Source organism: Canis lupus, chromosome 17 (genome assembly GCF_003254725.2).
Source record: "Canis lupus dingo isolate Sandy chromosome 17, ASM325472v2, whole genome shotgun sequence".
NCBI classification, from domain to species: Eukaryota; Metazoa; Chordata; class Mammalia; order Carnivora; family Canidae; genus Canis; species Canis lupus.
In genome coordinates this window covers 36,447,514-36,460,942 of record NC_064259.1, presented here as the reverse complement: position 1 = coordinate 36,460,942, position 13,429 = coordinate 36,447,514, and the positions used below count along the sequence as shown (strand labels likewise).

Genomic DNA, 13,429 nt, shown 5'->3' with positions numbered 1-13,429 from the left:
CTGAGTAAGAGGAGTTCCAGAAAGAACACAGGAAGGGGAGCATAACTGAACAAAATGCCCCAGAGCTGGAGATCTAGGACTTTCCTTCCCAGACCCTTAGGTGGGCAGCACAGTGAGAGAAAAAAGACCCAGTAAGGGGCTTCACCAGGGAATGTCACAACTCCAAGATAATGTGGAGATCCCAGAAGCTTCCAGAGAGAAGGAAAGCAGCACCACACATGATCAGAACAGCACCATGCTTCTTAAGAACAAATCTAAGAGTGAAAAGGAGGTCTGTCAATCACTTCCAAACGACAACAGGAAATTATTTTCCTTTTGAATTCCATATCAAGCCAAACTACCTCAAGGTGAGCACAGAAAAAATAATGGCATTTTCAGACATGCAAATTCCATGCTGATGGTGGGTGGGCTCCATGCCAAAGTGGAGGAGTGACCACCAAAAGGCAGTGTTGGGGGCCAGGCATGTGGAACCCAGGCTCCTGGAGCAAAGAGATGCCATGAAGGCCCCCAGCACGAGAGCAAAGATTACTGAGCTGTACCCTGTAGCTGGGGAGCAAGCGTGCCCAGACTTGAGCTATCCTGGGACAGGCATCTCCCAGGAAAAAAATCAGTCCTGATTTCAGAATATCACTCTGCGAGGAGATGCTTTTAGAAAATTAAGATGCTTTTTAGAAAATTAAGCAGACTAACAAATGAGGAAGCTATTAAATTGAAGAAAATCCAAAAGCAGAAGAAGAAGAAGTAAGATGTAAGCGCAGCCTTCTACATGACTCAGCTGAAAATAGCATTTACACAGCCACAAAAAACATTGGATCCTGGGTATTGATTTAACCAGAGCTTTAACATTTTATTAGATGAACTCTGGGGCCAGGCACACATGAGCGCGCGCGCGCACACACACACACACACACACACACACGACTCATATGGATTGAATATCTCCGACAGATACCCAAGAAGTGAATAACCACAGCTCCTTGCTGGGGAAGGGCTGGATGATGGAGTGGAAGAGGATTTTTGAACAGTTGGAGTATTTTACCCTGTGTATGCATCGCTTTAAATAAGGTATAACAATCGTGTCAGATTTGGGTCAAATACAAACATCTGAACCAGGGAGAACCAAAGCCACTGTAGGGACTCAGCCACCGCGTCTAGACAGGAACCACCTGGACAGAGCTGCAGGGCCGCAGCTGTAAAACCAGTCACATTAGCGCAGCCCCAGCTGGGTTAGCCCCAGGACGGGCAGCAGACACTCTCAGCCTCCCCGTCCCGCAGACCTAGCCCAGCTCCACTGCCGCACTCAGGAATGGCTCTTCGGGAACAGCTATGTTCTACAGCCTTCTTAAAAGAAAGACAAAAGGCACAAATACTGCACAATTCCCCTTATAGGAGGTACCTAGATAAGTCAACATTACAAAGTAGAATAGAGGTCACCAAAGGTCAGGGGGAAAAGGGGATGAGGAGTTAGTGTTCAATGGGCAAGGAGTTTCCCTTTGGGAGGAGGAGAACGTTCTGGGAATGGATGGTGGTGAGGGCTGTACAATCATGTGAATAGACTTAACGCTGCGGAATTGCACACCCGGAAAGGGTTAAAATAGTACATTTTGGGCAGCCCGGGTGGCTCAGTGGTTTAGCGTCGCCTTCAGCCCAGGGCATGATCTTGGAGTCCCAGGATCGAGTCCCACATCAGGCTCCCTGCATGGAGCCTGCTTCTCCCTCCGCCTGTGTCTCTGCCTCTCTCTCTCTCTCTCCTCTCTGTGTTTCTCATGAATAAATAAAGTCTTTAAAAAAATTTTTTTTAAATAGTACATTTTATCCTCTGCACATTTTACCACAATAAAAAAATTAAAAATGAAAAAATGTATTTAGAGAACTATAAGTTTTAGAAAGCAATAAAGTCCTTCCAGCTTTAACTACTGACAATCAAGCTAGAATTTAATTCCCAATGGGGAATCCCGAGGCTACACAGAAAACAGATCAAATCCTTTCCCTTTGCCACAAGTTACGCCAATAAATTAAATCTGCAGAGTCCGGCAGCCTACAGGAACAGCGGCTTTTGTTTCTGTTTGAGAGTTGGTCTCCCCAGTCTTTTGGTCTGATGGCTGGTGCCTGCCTGGAATGTTTTATCCGACCAGCGAGTGTTTCCACCTACGTCAGAGTTCCTTACGTCCTGTGCCAGACCGTAGAGCTAACTGTGTATCCCCAAAATTACAACCCTTTTTAGAGACTCCAGGGAAAGGCCCCTGTTCATGCAGCATCCCAGGATCTGGATGAATGGATGAGCTATAGTTTTAAGTTGGTATCTGGCACAAATGAGGCACAATACCAACTGGAGAGCCAAGCGGATGGTCCAGCCTAGTGACTTAAGTCCTGCAAAGGAGAACAACTATAAGCTCTGAAGATGCAGCCTAAGCTGCACACCATCCAGGACTAGGTCAGGAATGTGGGGTAGGAGGCAGGGTGGAGGTGCATTTTCAGTATCAATCACAATTTTCAGTATCAAGCCATCAATTAAGAATACTCTAATCCGGGCAGCCTCAGTGGCTCAGAGGTTTAGCGCCGCCTTCAGCCCAGGGTGTGATCCTGGGGACCTGGGATGGAGTCCCATGTCAGGCTCTCTGCATGGAGCCTGCTTCTCCCTCTGCCTGTGTCTCTGCCTCTCTCTCTCTGTGTCTCTCATGAATAAATAAATAAAATCTTAAAAAAAAAAAAAAGAATACTCCAACCTATTAGCTTAGCAGACACGGAGCGTTTCCTATACCTATAATAGATGTCCAAGTGAAAGAGGAAAAATGTGAATTATTAGCATAGAATGGACCCAGCTCGAGAGGACATCTGGACTTGAAGTACCATATCAGTTATTTCTTCCCTTGTACACACCGATCAATGTTGGCATTTTGAAAATAATTTTTAAGGTTTTCCCTTTACAGGAATGCCTGGGTGGCTCAGTGACTGACTGTCTGCCTTTGGCTCAGTGGTTGAACATCTGCCTTTGGCTCAGGTCTCAATTCCGGGGTCCTGGGATCGAGTCCTGCATCAGGCTCCCCCTACGGAGCCTGCTTCTCCCTCTGCCTATGTCTCTGCCTCTCTCTCTCTGTATTTCTCATGAAGAAATAAATAAAAATATTTTTAAAAAGTTTTCCCTTTACAATATCATTTACATTCTTCCATATTTGCTTCTGTTTTACAATAGCAGGTTACAGAGGCATCTGGCAGCCATCAAAATATTTTGAAGACTTTTCATAAAACAGGAAAACATTCTTAATGTTAAGTGAACGAAACAAGATATGTAATCATCTGTGTCATAAAATGGCAATTTCATTTCAGGAATATTCAATTTATATGTGCTTGGAAAAGCTTTCTCGGCGTTGTGGACCACAGTTTTTCTACAGGTATTTGGTATTTTCTAAGTATTTAACAAAGTACATATATCACTATAAAAATAACTTTAAAATATATACATGGAGGAATCAAGACCAAGCAGTTTCTAAAATCTTTTAGAAACACTCTCACTCATGATGTTAAATCTCCGTCAGCCTTTCCCAAGTAGGTGGGACTTGTACTTGAATGAACATGAACTTCTATCATATCCACCCCCACCCTCAGTTTATTATTATTTTTAAAGATTTTATTTATTTATTCATGACAGAGAGAGAGAGAGAGAGAGAGAGAGAGAGAGAAACAGGCAGAGGGAGAAGCAGGCTCCGTGCTGGGAGCCTGACGTGGGACTCGATCCCAGGTCTCCAGGATCAGACCCCGGGCTGAAGGTGGCGCTAAATTGCTGGGCCACCGGGGCTGCCCTATTTTTTTTTTTTTTTAAGATTTTATTTATTTTATTCATGAGAGACTCAGAGAGAGAAAGGCAGAGACATAGGTAAAGGGAAAAGCAGGTTCCCCATGGAGCAGGGAGCCTAATTCAGGACTCAATCCCAGGACCCCAGGATCACTACCTGAGCCAAAGGTAGATGCTCCACCACTGAGCAACCCAGATGCCCATCCCCAGTTTAAATAAGCTGAAATTTGACTGAAAGATGAGTTGGCTCCTGGGTGGCAAAAATGTCCCCTCAGTCCTGATGCCAGGTTTTCTCCCCTAAATCAATCATTCAAGGCCAAATCTATAATCTGAAGAAGAGACCACCTTAACATATGAACCCTCTCTTAGCACTTCTGCACCTGACCTTTGGTTCTCCCTTCCACTTTTATCCCACAGGCACATGCAGGAGGGTACAGACCAGCTCTACCCTCCTTGTCTCAATGTCCCGACGTTCATGCAGGTAGTGGTTCATCCAGTAAGTAATGGATTGCCCGCAAATACCATCACAAGCAAGGCTGTCCATTTTTATCACTGGTGGGCAGTTGCCTGTGTTGTGATTTGGGAAAAAAAAAACTCTACTCCTTAGGTCTAAAATGATGTCACTGGTGAATGCGAAAGAAAGCTTTCCCTAGTGTAAATTACTTCATCACAGTCTTTTCTTCCTTTGGAAGGGAGAGGGCAACATGATAGTGTTGGACCACCATGGAAAAGAGGGGGTGGAAGCAATGGAAGGAGTAAGAGAGGAGAGTTCCGGGGATCCCTGGGTGGCGCAGCGGTTTGGCGCCTGCCTTTGGCCCAGGGCGCGATCCTGGAGACCCGGGATCGAATCCCACGTCGGGCTCCCGGTGCATGGAGCCTGCTTCTCCCTCTGCCTGTGTCTCTGCCTCTCTCTCTCTCTCTCTCTCTCTGTGTGACTATCATAAATAAATAAAAATTAAAAAAAAAAAAAGAGAGGAGAGCTCCACTGCATTAAGGATGCACATGTCCTAACTTACACCTTCAACCAGAAACAGGTCTTGTTTTAGGGTCAGAGACCAGACAATTGACCAATGCTTGTTTTCAGAACAGGGGGTTTGGGAGTTTAAGTGTGAGGTCTGATATAGAAGAGGAAATGTGGAAGCAAGAAAGACTGAGAAAGTTAAATCACATCCACAATCTTGGCAGTCTCCACCAACTCACAGTTGCTTCATATTTAAAGGATGTATACTGAAACAAACCGGTGTGGGGGCCTCAAACTGGAGACCCCATCATTTTCAAAATTCATGTAAATTCTAGCCTTTCTTATAATAACACCTCATACAAAAATGGTCCTGTGACCTAGCTCCAAATACCTTGTGTTTCTCTCCATAATTGCTCTGATTCCTGCCAATATGTACACATTGGCATTTTGTACACTCCCTTAAATACACGTAGTCCATACTGGTATTATTAATGGCAACTCCAACAAAATTGCAGGCTAATGAATTCCTGATTAAATTCCATATATTAAAAGCCTAGAGTTTTTGACTCTTCACTGTTCCTGGGAACCAGAGTAGACTTGTTTTAGGACCCACGAGATGTGGGAAGAAAGGACACTACAGGTGTGCAAATCAAGCCCCCTGCTTAAGGGTGACAGCTTACTCCCTAGTGATCCTGGTCATAGTCAGCCTACTCACAGGAACCTCAGGGTCCTCATCTAAGAGATATCAAATGTAGAGTGTTTACTCTCCTGTCAAGAAATTACCGAAATATGTATAATCTTGATTAAGTCACTACAATTTACTTCACTGAATCACCATATAGCTCCTGGGTCATCTGAACATGACTTTAATACAGTTGAAGAATATTATAATGGTGGACTTGTCTCCAAAGCTACTCCATTCAGCAGTGTCCACCTTTTCTAAGAATTCAGAGCACTAAATTTGCTTTATCGCTTAGTTTAGAGATCAAGTAAGAATTTTTTCCCCTTCAGAATGAGTTTTGAAAATGAAGCTGGATCCATGAAAAAATATAGTTTATTTTTCTAAAGTTCTAAAAATAGGATCCAGGTCATATTCTGAACTCTGAAGACATATATCCAAGATACAACACTATCTACTCTAAGTTTAAAAACTCTCCAATTAAAAAAAAAAATAAAAAAAATAAAAACTCTCCAATTTAGGTTCTTTGAAATCATCTCATGAGCCCTAGAATACACTTGAAGCTGTGGGTCATCCGACCCAAACCCACCTGGGGCAAGAGGGGCAGCTCACCCATGGTCTCACTGCTGGCCAGGATTCCTAGGCCCAGAGAGACAGCAAGGCAGTGCTTTCCTCATAATGATACCTGATGAGACCAATGTGCCAGCTTTCTGTCTGTCTCTTTAGACCTTTACACTGCTCCTTGGTTATTATTAAATGGTGGTCTTCTCTCATCAGAAGCTGTGTCTATAGCACGGTAATACCTCTGTGGTTTGTAGCTGATGCAGAAAAGAATGTAGTCCAATCTCCTGAGTGGTCTCAGCCACTGGCTGAGAATGGCAGCCTGAGAGACCCAGCCAGAGTTTAAACCAATCAATGGAAAATGTGAAAGCTGTGTTCTTTGCTTTGATGCTAACCAAGCCCACATCTTGGAAAAAAAACTATCAAAAAAACCACGTGCATCTTGTGGAAGTGTGGACACACTAAACTCTAACTGGAGTTGTAAGCCTTGTGGTATCTCTGAGGCAGTTTTCTGAAAAGGAAACATAAAATGATTCACCAAAAGACATGACACTGTCTGGGACTGCCCCAAATATCAGGCCAGAGAAAGTGAAAACGTAGCAGACCAAAGAGGGCTCCACTCGGGAAGGCACTTGCTCCAATGGCATGGCTTTGACCTCATTTTGAGCTTTTAATGACCACAGGCTCACTGAACTCTACGGTTGTACATTCAAGGAGGCTCTGACTCAAACACAAACAAAACGAAAAACCCAAACCCCTCCTGGCTAAAGAGGAGAGGAATAAAAAAGGGACGGGGGAGAAGCAGCAGCAGGCTCACTGTCTACTGTACTCTGAAAATACAATGACTCAATCCCAGGGACAATGGATTCTTCCAGCTATACATGCTGACTTGGCTTAGCCCTGTCACCCCCGTAGCACATTCAGCTGGCCCCTGCCACAACAAAGTAGAACATGGAGACAGGGACCCAATTGGCTGAAGGTTTGTCTCCTTTTCCCAGACTTTGGACTCTACATCTCTTGCCCACCCCAACAGGTATGAGGGCTATCTCAGCACCATGATCTGCAGAAGCCAGGGGTGTTGGGGGGGACAAGTGGGCGAGGGGGGATAAAGCAAATGAAAGGGATGGGGATGTTTTCAAAACTCCATGCCCATGGGGTGATTTAGATATCTCCTCACAGGTAAGAAACACTGTTCCTACTCACTGGGAGGGCTCTTGAGTAAAGCGGGCCTGATATGACTTGTAGGTCGGGTGGCAAGTAATTCCCCGGAACCCATCTGATAATCAACAGTCCCAGGGGGGCCAAGATCAGAGTAAAAGAGATCAACAATATAGTCAGCTATTAATCTACACTCTAAATGCACCGGGCAGTTGCTAACACCGAAAACAAACAAAAAAGCCTCTGTCTTTTAACTTATGAGGCTTTTGCTTTTGAATCAGCAATAACATAACAACAATAAGAAAAGGAAGAGGGGATCCCTGGGTGGCTCAGTGGTTTGGCGCCTGCCTTCGGCCCAGGGCGTGATCCTGGAGTCCCGAGATCGAGTCCCATGTCGGGCTTCCTGCATGGAGCCTGCTTCTCCCTCTGCCTGTGTCTCTGCCTCTCTCTCTCTCTCTGTGTCTCTCATGAATAAATAAATAAAATCTTAAAAAAGAAAAGGAAGAAAGAGCACGTACCTGAAGGAAGCAATTATTGCTGTAACTTCGTCATCCGGATAAAACTGAGTAATTGCATGATGTGCCCCAAGCAACTCCTTCCCATCTTTCCACCAGGAAATAACTGCAATGTCCTGGTACATGTTAGGTATATTGATGGAGCAATTAAATTTGACATCTTTATGTTCAGAAAGTATTATGTGGCCAATCGTATGATTAAATGCAAGAGGCGGTAGGAGCTTTAATCCAGCAGAGGTCACCCCAGGATGAGCTGCATTTTCTGTATGGGCTCCTCCAGGCTGGGCTGGTGAAAACAAGGCAGGCTCCACCTGGTACCCACTGGTGTGAGGAAGGGAAAATGATGTGCGGTCAGCTTGCAGGCCTCCTGGCAATGGCAGGTCAGGCATGGTTTCTTCTCTCACCTCTGCAACAGCTGCAAAACAGAATGACGGATTTTTATCCTTTTAAATAATGGAGTTTTTCCAGTAGGTTCCCAATCTCTAGGGTCATGATGAGAGAGAAATGGGGTATCCTCAGTGTCCTGTGTGAAACATATTTAACATACATGTCTGGATGTATATTCTCATTCACAAGTTCATTCATCTGTCCACTTACCTTCTAAACAATGTTTAAGAAATATAACTCCCCCCATCAAAAATCTTTCTTTTTTAATTTTTCTTTTTTTTAGAGAGAGAGAAAGTGTGTGAACACTAGCAGGGGTGGGGGTAGGGGTGGAGAGAGAGGGAGAAAAATCTCAAGTAGCCCAACATGGGGCTGAGATCATGACCTGAGCTGAAATCAAGTCAGAAACTTAAACGACTGAGCCACCCAGGTGCCCCCTTAAAAGTTGTTTTCTTTTTTTTTTAATTGAGATATAATTGACATGTTATATTAGTCTCAGGTATACAAATAATGATTTGATATTTGTATACATTACAAAATGATGATCATAATAATCTAGTTAGCTAGTTCACTACCATCACAACATATAGTCACAAAATTTTTTTTCTTGTGATGATAACTTTAAAGACCTACTCTCTTAGGTAGAGAGTATACAATATGGTATTTTTTTCTTACAATACAGTACTGTTAACTATAGTCACCATACTGTACATTACAAGCCAGGACTTATTTATTTTAAAACTGGAAGTTTGCACCTTCGACTACTTTCACCCATTTTTTAAAATTGTGAGTCATTTGAAGTCCTTCATCCCCAACTCAACAGCGTGTCAGGAAGATGACAGCACCTGAGATCACTATTCTCACTGTGTTCTCAGTCACAGACTATGCCACACATTTGGCCAGTGGCCTTGCAAAGGCTGCTACTGGTCATAAAGACAGGAGTTTACAATTCTTGCACCTCAACATGATCCATCTCTAGGTATGGGGGAAAAAAATCCATCACTCATATCACCAACTACAGAATAACTTGGAGCTTCCAGTAAAATGCTTGCCTGCTGAAATAGACCTGGAAATGTTGATTTCATCTGACCCACAAATATTTCTAAAAGTATTGGCCCACAATAGTTGTACTTCTGGTTTTTTTAATAGTACTTCTGGAGCATACATTCTATGCTGGTTGTTATGTATTCAAACACGCTGGCCACAAGTGGTCGAGACAGGCAGAGGGAGGGAGGGAGGAGAAACACAGGCCTGGCGTTTTGTGGGTAAGTGACTGGGGGTACCAAGAGGTGCCCATCTCCACTCAACAGCTGTGCCTCTGCCACACTCAGGATGTCACACCCTCCCGAGCTCCTGAGTATGTGTGTGCAAGGAGTGGAGGAGGGGGGTGTCTCTGTTTAGGGTTGTGCCAGATATAGCAAATAAGAACACAGGACACCCAGTTAAGCTTGAATTTCAGATGAACAACTAATAATTTTTAGCATAAGTAGTCCACCAAGCACTTATTTGGCCAATGGATATATAAGCAGGAGATTTGAAAGCAGAAAGAAGGATCTGAGAATTTGTTTGCCTGGCTTCCTGCCAAGTCACGCTGGGCTGCACATCTTCCTCAATTGAAGGTCATAGCTTCTATTAGGGAGTCTTCTCCATGTGACTCTTTCATGCCAGGTTGGCTCTCAAGGTTGACGCATTTGAGAACTGCCTCCAGGGTGAATGCCAGGTGGGAAAGGAAGATATTTCACTATAAGAAACTGGAGAAAGCTTGCTTCAAGGTCTCTATGGTTGTGGGAGAGCAGGGGCCCTCTGCATACTTTGGGGGAGGCTATGTGGGTCAGCCACAGGCTGGCCATGAGCCCAGCCATCCAGACAGATGAGTGTGCTGTGATGGGAGTGCTCATTTATTCCAGGAAATGGAGGTCAGGGTGACTCTGCAGAGAGGGGCCTCTGCCTCTCCTGTCACCCCCATGCCAGCCAAATCTTATGCCCAAGTGTGGACCTGTGCTCTTAGCAGGGAACGGTGAAGCTCTGCCTGGGTCCCATCCAGTTCCATCATCTTCCTCTGAATCTGGGGATACTTCCTGTGGTTATGAATGCTCTGGTTGTTTTATTTCATGCCTTCAGACCCTCCACAAGAACGCTCTTTTTCTTGAGACTTCGAAGCACTTAAAATTCACCTTTGTCTCTCAAATCACCTATAGTCCTTATTCATTGACATCCATGGGACTGGAAGTCAGGGGTATGTCCAGGTAACTTTGTTTTTCTTTAAATATAAGGCAAATAAGTGGAGTGGGAGAAGCAAATAATTCTTTGGTTTCTTTAATTTACTTAACGACATTTAAAATGCCAAATTAGGGATCCCTGGGTGGCGCAGCGGTTTGGCGCCTGCCTTTGGCCCAGGGCGCGATCCTGGAGACCCGGGATTGAATCCCACATCGGGCTCCCGGTGCATGGAGCCTGCTTCTCCCTCTGCCTGTGTGTCTGCCTCTCTCTCTCTGTGACTATCATAAAAAAAAAAAAAAAAAAGTCTTAAAATGCCAAATTATAAAGGTAACCCAGGTTGGTAGTGGAAAATTCAAATATTTATAGAAGCACAGGAAATATAAAATGGAAACCTGTTTTGTAACCTGAACTCTGCAAAATAACCTTTGATTACAGTCGGGTATGATCTTCAGTTTTCGGTGAGCCAAGCTGCTGACTGAAGAAACTAAAGGCAAGGCCACCCACTCAGATGATGTCAGGAGCAGCAAACCCACCCTGTAATCACCACGGATGGCTGTAAAGATAGCTAAACTCCGCGTTGAACTGCCAGGGGTTGGCACAATGATTCATTTCCCAATGAGTATTTACACAGCACCTCCTGGGTCTAAGATTTGCTGTAATAGTCTGATGGGGTACAGAAAGGCACTTGCCCCAGAAAAGGAGCAGCAGAGAGTCCCAGGAGTTAAAGGGGGAAACGGAACACAGCTCACTGGGGTGGGGGGCTGTACTGACAGGGTCCGGGAGGCCTGCCCTGGTCCCTCCCCCCTCAACTAATTAGGTGCTGGGGCCCTCCCTTTTGTAACATCTTTTGTGATTCCTCATTCAGTTCTTTCTCTTCTATTGGATCGAGAGTCCCAAGAGGTCTCACATCCACACCATAGCCAGTTCATAGAAGACGCTCAAAATAAGTGTGTAAATGAATAAGTAAAGGCATGAATTAGAGGAGGGGTGTGTGGACAGGGTTTCAAGGAGCAGGGGCGGTGGGCCCTAGTAGATAAATAATAAATAATAAATAATAAATAATAATAATAAAAGAGAAAAAGGAGGCCCTAATAGTTTTGGAACATGAATGTAGCTGTAGGGCGGCGCTCCTGTGCTAGGACTAAAGTGACAGAGCAAGTGGATACAGGCTGACAGCGGAGAGCCCTGAATCCTGGCTGAGACAGCAGGGATTCCTGGAAGGTTTCTGAGCACGGGAGGGAGGAGATCAGAGCCATACTTGACAGCCCCCCTCGCCCCCCGCACTGACATCCGGCTGAGCCAGAGCAAGATGAGCAGGAAGGAGGAGGCCAGGAGGTGGGAAACGGCCAGGAAGATAGCAGAGACCTAACCAGCAGAGTGACTAGGAAGCAGGACACATGGGGGAGAGGCGAGGGGCTGACCTCGCCATCGTCATGGTCCCATGGCAGAAAGGTTGATCTGACACGAAGTATTTAGGAAAGATGTAGTCTCAGAACATGGGAAAGTTCTCCAGAGTGGTCACAATTCTGGTTGTTGCTAAAACACAGGCCAGGAGGCTGCTTCCAGTTCAGTTTTCTTGCCAATGACCATTCAGAGATTACATTTTAAGCTGCTAACTTTTCACTGTTTGACTACTTCCATGTACAATGGAAACCCCTCCCCCTGTTTTTCCTTGCAGAAGTGGACGGCTTTAAAATTATTTGGGGGGAGTTATGGCAGGAGGAGTAGACCAGGCCAACAAGGGATGCTTGTACAACCAACCTTCTCGTTCTCCCTAACATGCTAGAACTCATCTTTATGATGGCAAAAGGCTTGCTGGATGGAGAAACACTGGAGACAATGTTCAATCAATGTGAGAGATGATTAAAGCTGAGGGAGACTAAATGGGAATTTAATACCCTCTATACAGCACACCCGGATAAGAGGGCTGCTTCTGGCTGTAATTTGGGTGGAATTCGCAAGAAACTTGACCCCCCCCTTCGCTCCTTTCAAGGTTGTTTCCTTCTGTGGAGTGGATAAGCCACTAAAGTGAGAAGTCAAACCTTAAACAAGTAACTGCTACTAAGCAGCCTTGGATAAATGGCCTCCCACCCAGGTGGGAGAGTAGCTGTCCAGCTGTTCCCGCAGCTGCATCTGCCAACCCCAGGGGCCCAGTCCCACCCAGCCCTGCAGCTGCAAGATGGAGCATCCCTGCGCATTCTTAATCACCACCAGCCCTTGACCGGACTCCAACATCAGTTTCATAGATGGAGTGTGGCTCCTGTCATCGACCTCCAGTGCTAAGCACAGGGATGGGCTTATGGAACATGATTTGCAAATATTTATTCATCTGGAAAATAAATTGTTTGGATATACAGTCCATTGTTTCATGCAGGTTTGCCTTATATTTCTGAACAAATTTGTAGCTTCCTCAAAAGTTGGAGGTGACATCCTCTGAGCCCAGCAGGATGGATGCATGACATGGATTTAATGTGCAGTGTGTTCATAAATGGGTGTGATGTGGGCAGAGTTCGGAAGGGTGAGCAGGGGAGAGAGCGTCACTCCTAGGCTGGGAGTGGGACAGAGGTGGGATGTTGACATGCCTCTGAAGCAGCACCTCCTACCAACCACACACAGCCACAGTAGGCCAGACATTTAGGGACCTTAGTCTGTTAGACTCAAAATTGGTCAGCTGGGGAATGCTAGTGAACAGGCGACTTTCTGTGTGATCAACTAGCACATCTCATCTTTAAATCCATGAATAGTGGCTGAGTGCTTGCTAAGTGTGTATGATGGCAGGTGGGCTAGTGATTAAGCCATGGTTGCCCAGGAAAGTCCCTTGCTGCCTGACACATGACCTCAGAAAAGCTCTTTAACCTCTCTGATCCCCTTCAAGGATAAGAGTGCCTTCGTGGTAGGACATGATCAGATGTACAGGGTCTGCCAGCACATTCTACTGATTTTGGTAGATATTGTTGTCATTGGCTTGCATTTGAACCCGGGCCTGTTGGCCACCTGAAGTAGGGTTTCTGAAGCCAGGCCTAGGCCTTGTAGGAATAAGTACCGGGACTGATCAGAGAGATCTTAATCAATGCATGGGGAATAGCAACATTGGAGCAACATAATTGCCACCCGTGAATGAGAAGAGAAAATAAATTTTTGGTTTGTGATGGCCAGAA

The 13,429-nt window shown here is 45.1% G+C and overlaps 1 protein-coding gene across 1 annotated transcript in view; it reads right to left on the bottom strand.

Annotated features, from left to right (window-relative positions):
* Window positions 1–13,429, bottom strand: part of MERTK (MER proto-oncogene, tyrosine kinase) — a 111,274-nt gene that overhangs the window by 74,455 nt on the left and 23,390 nt on the right. The window contains exon 2 of the mRNA XM_025453956.3: window positions 7,671–8,082. Within this exon, the coding sequence (XP_025309741.3) occupies window positions 7,671–8,082 (412 nt within the window). The remainder of the gene's footprint in view (window positions 1–7,670; window positions 8,083–13,429) is intronic.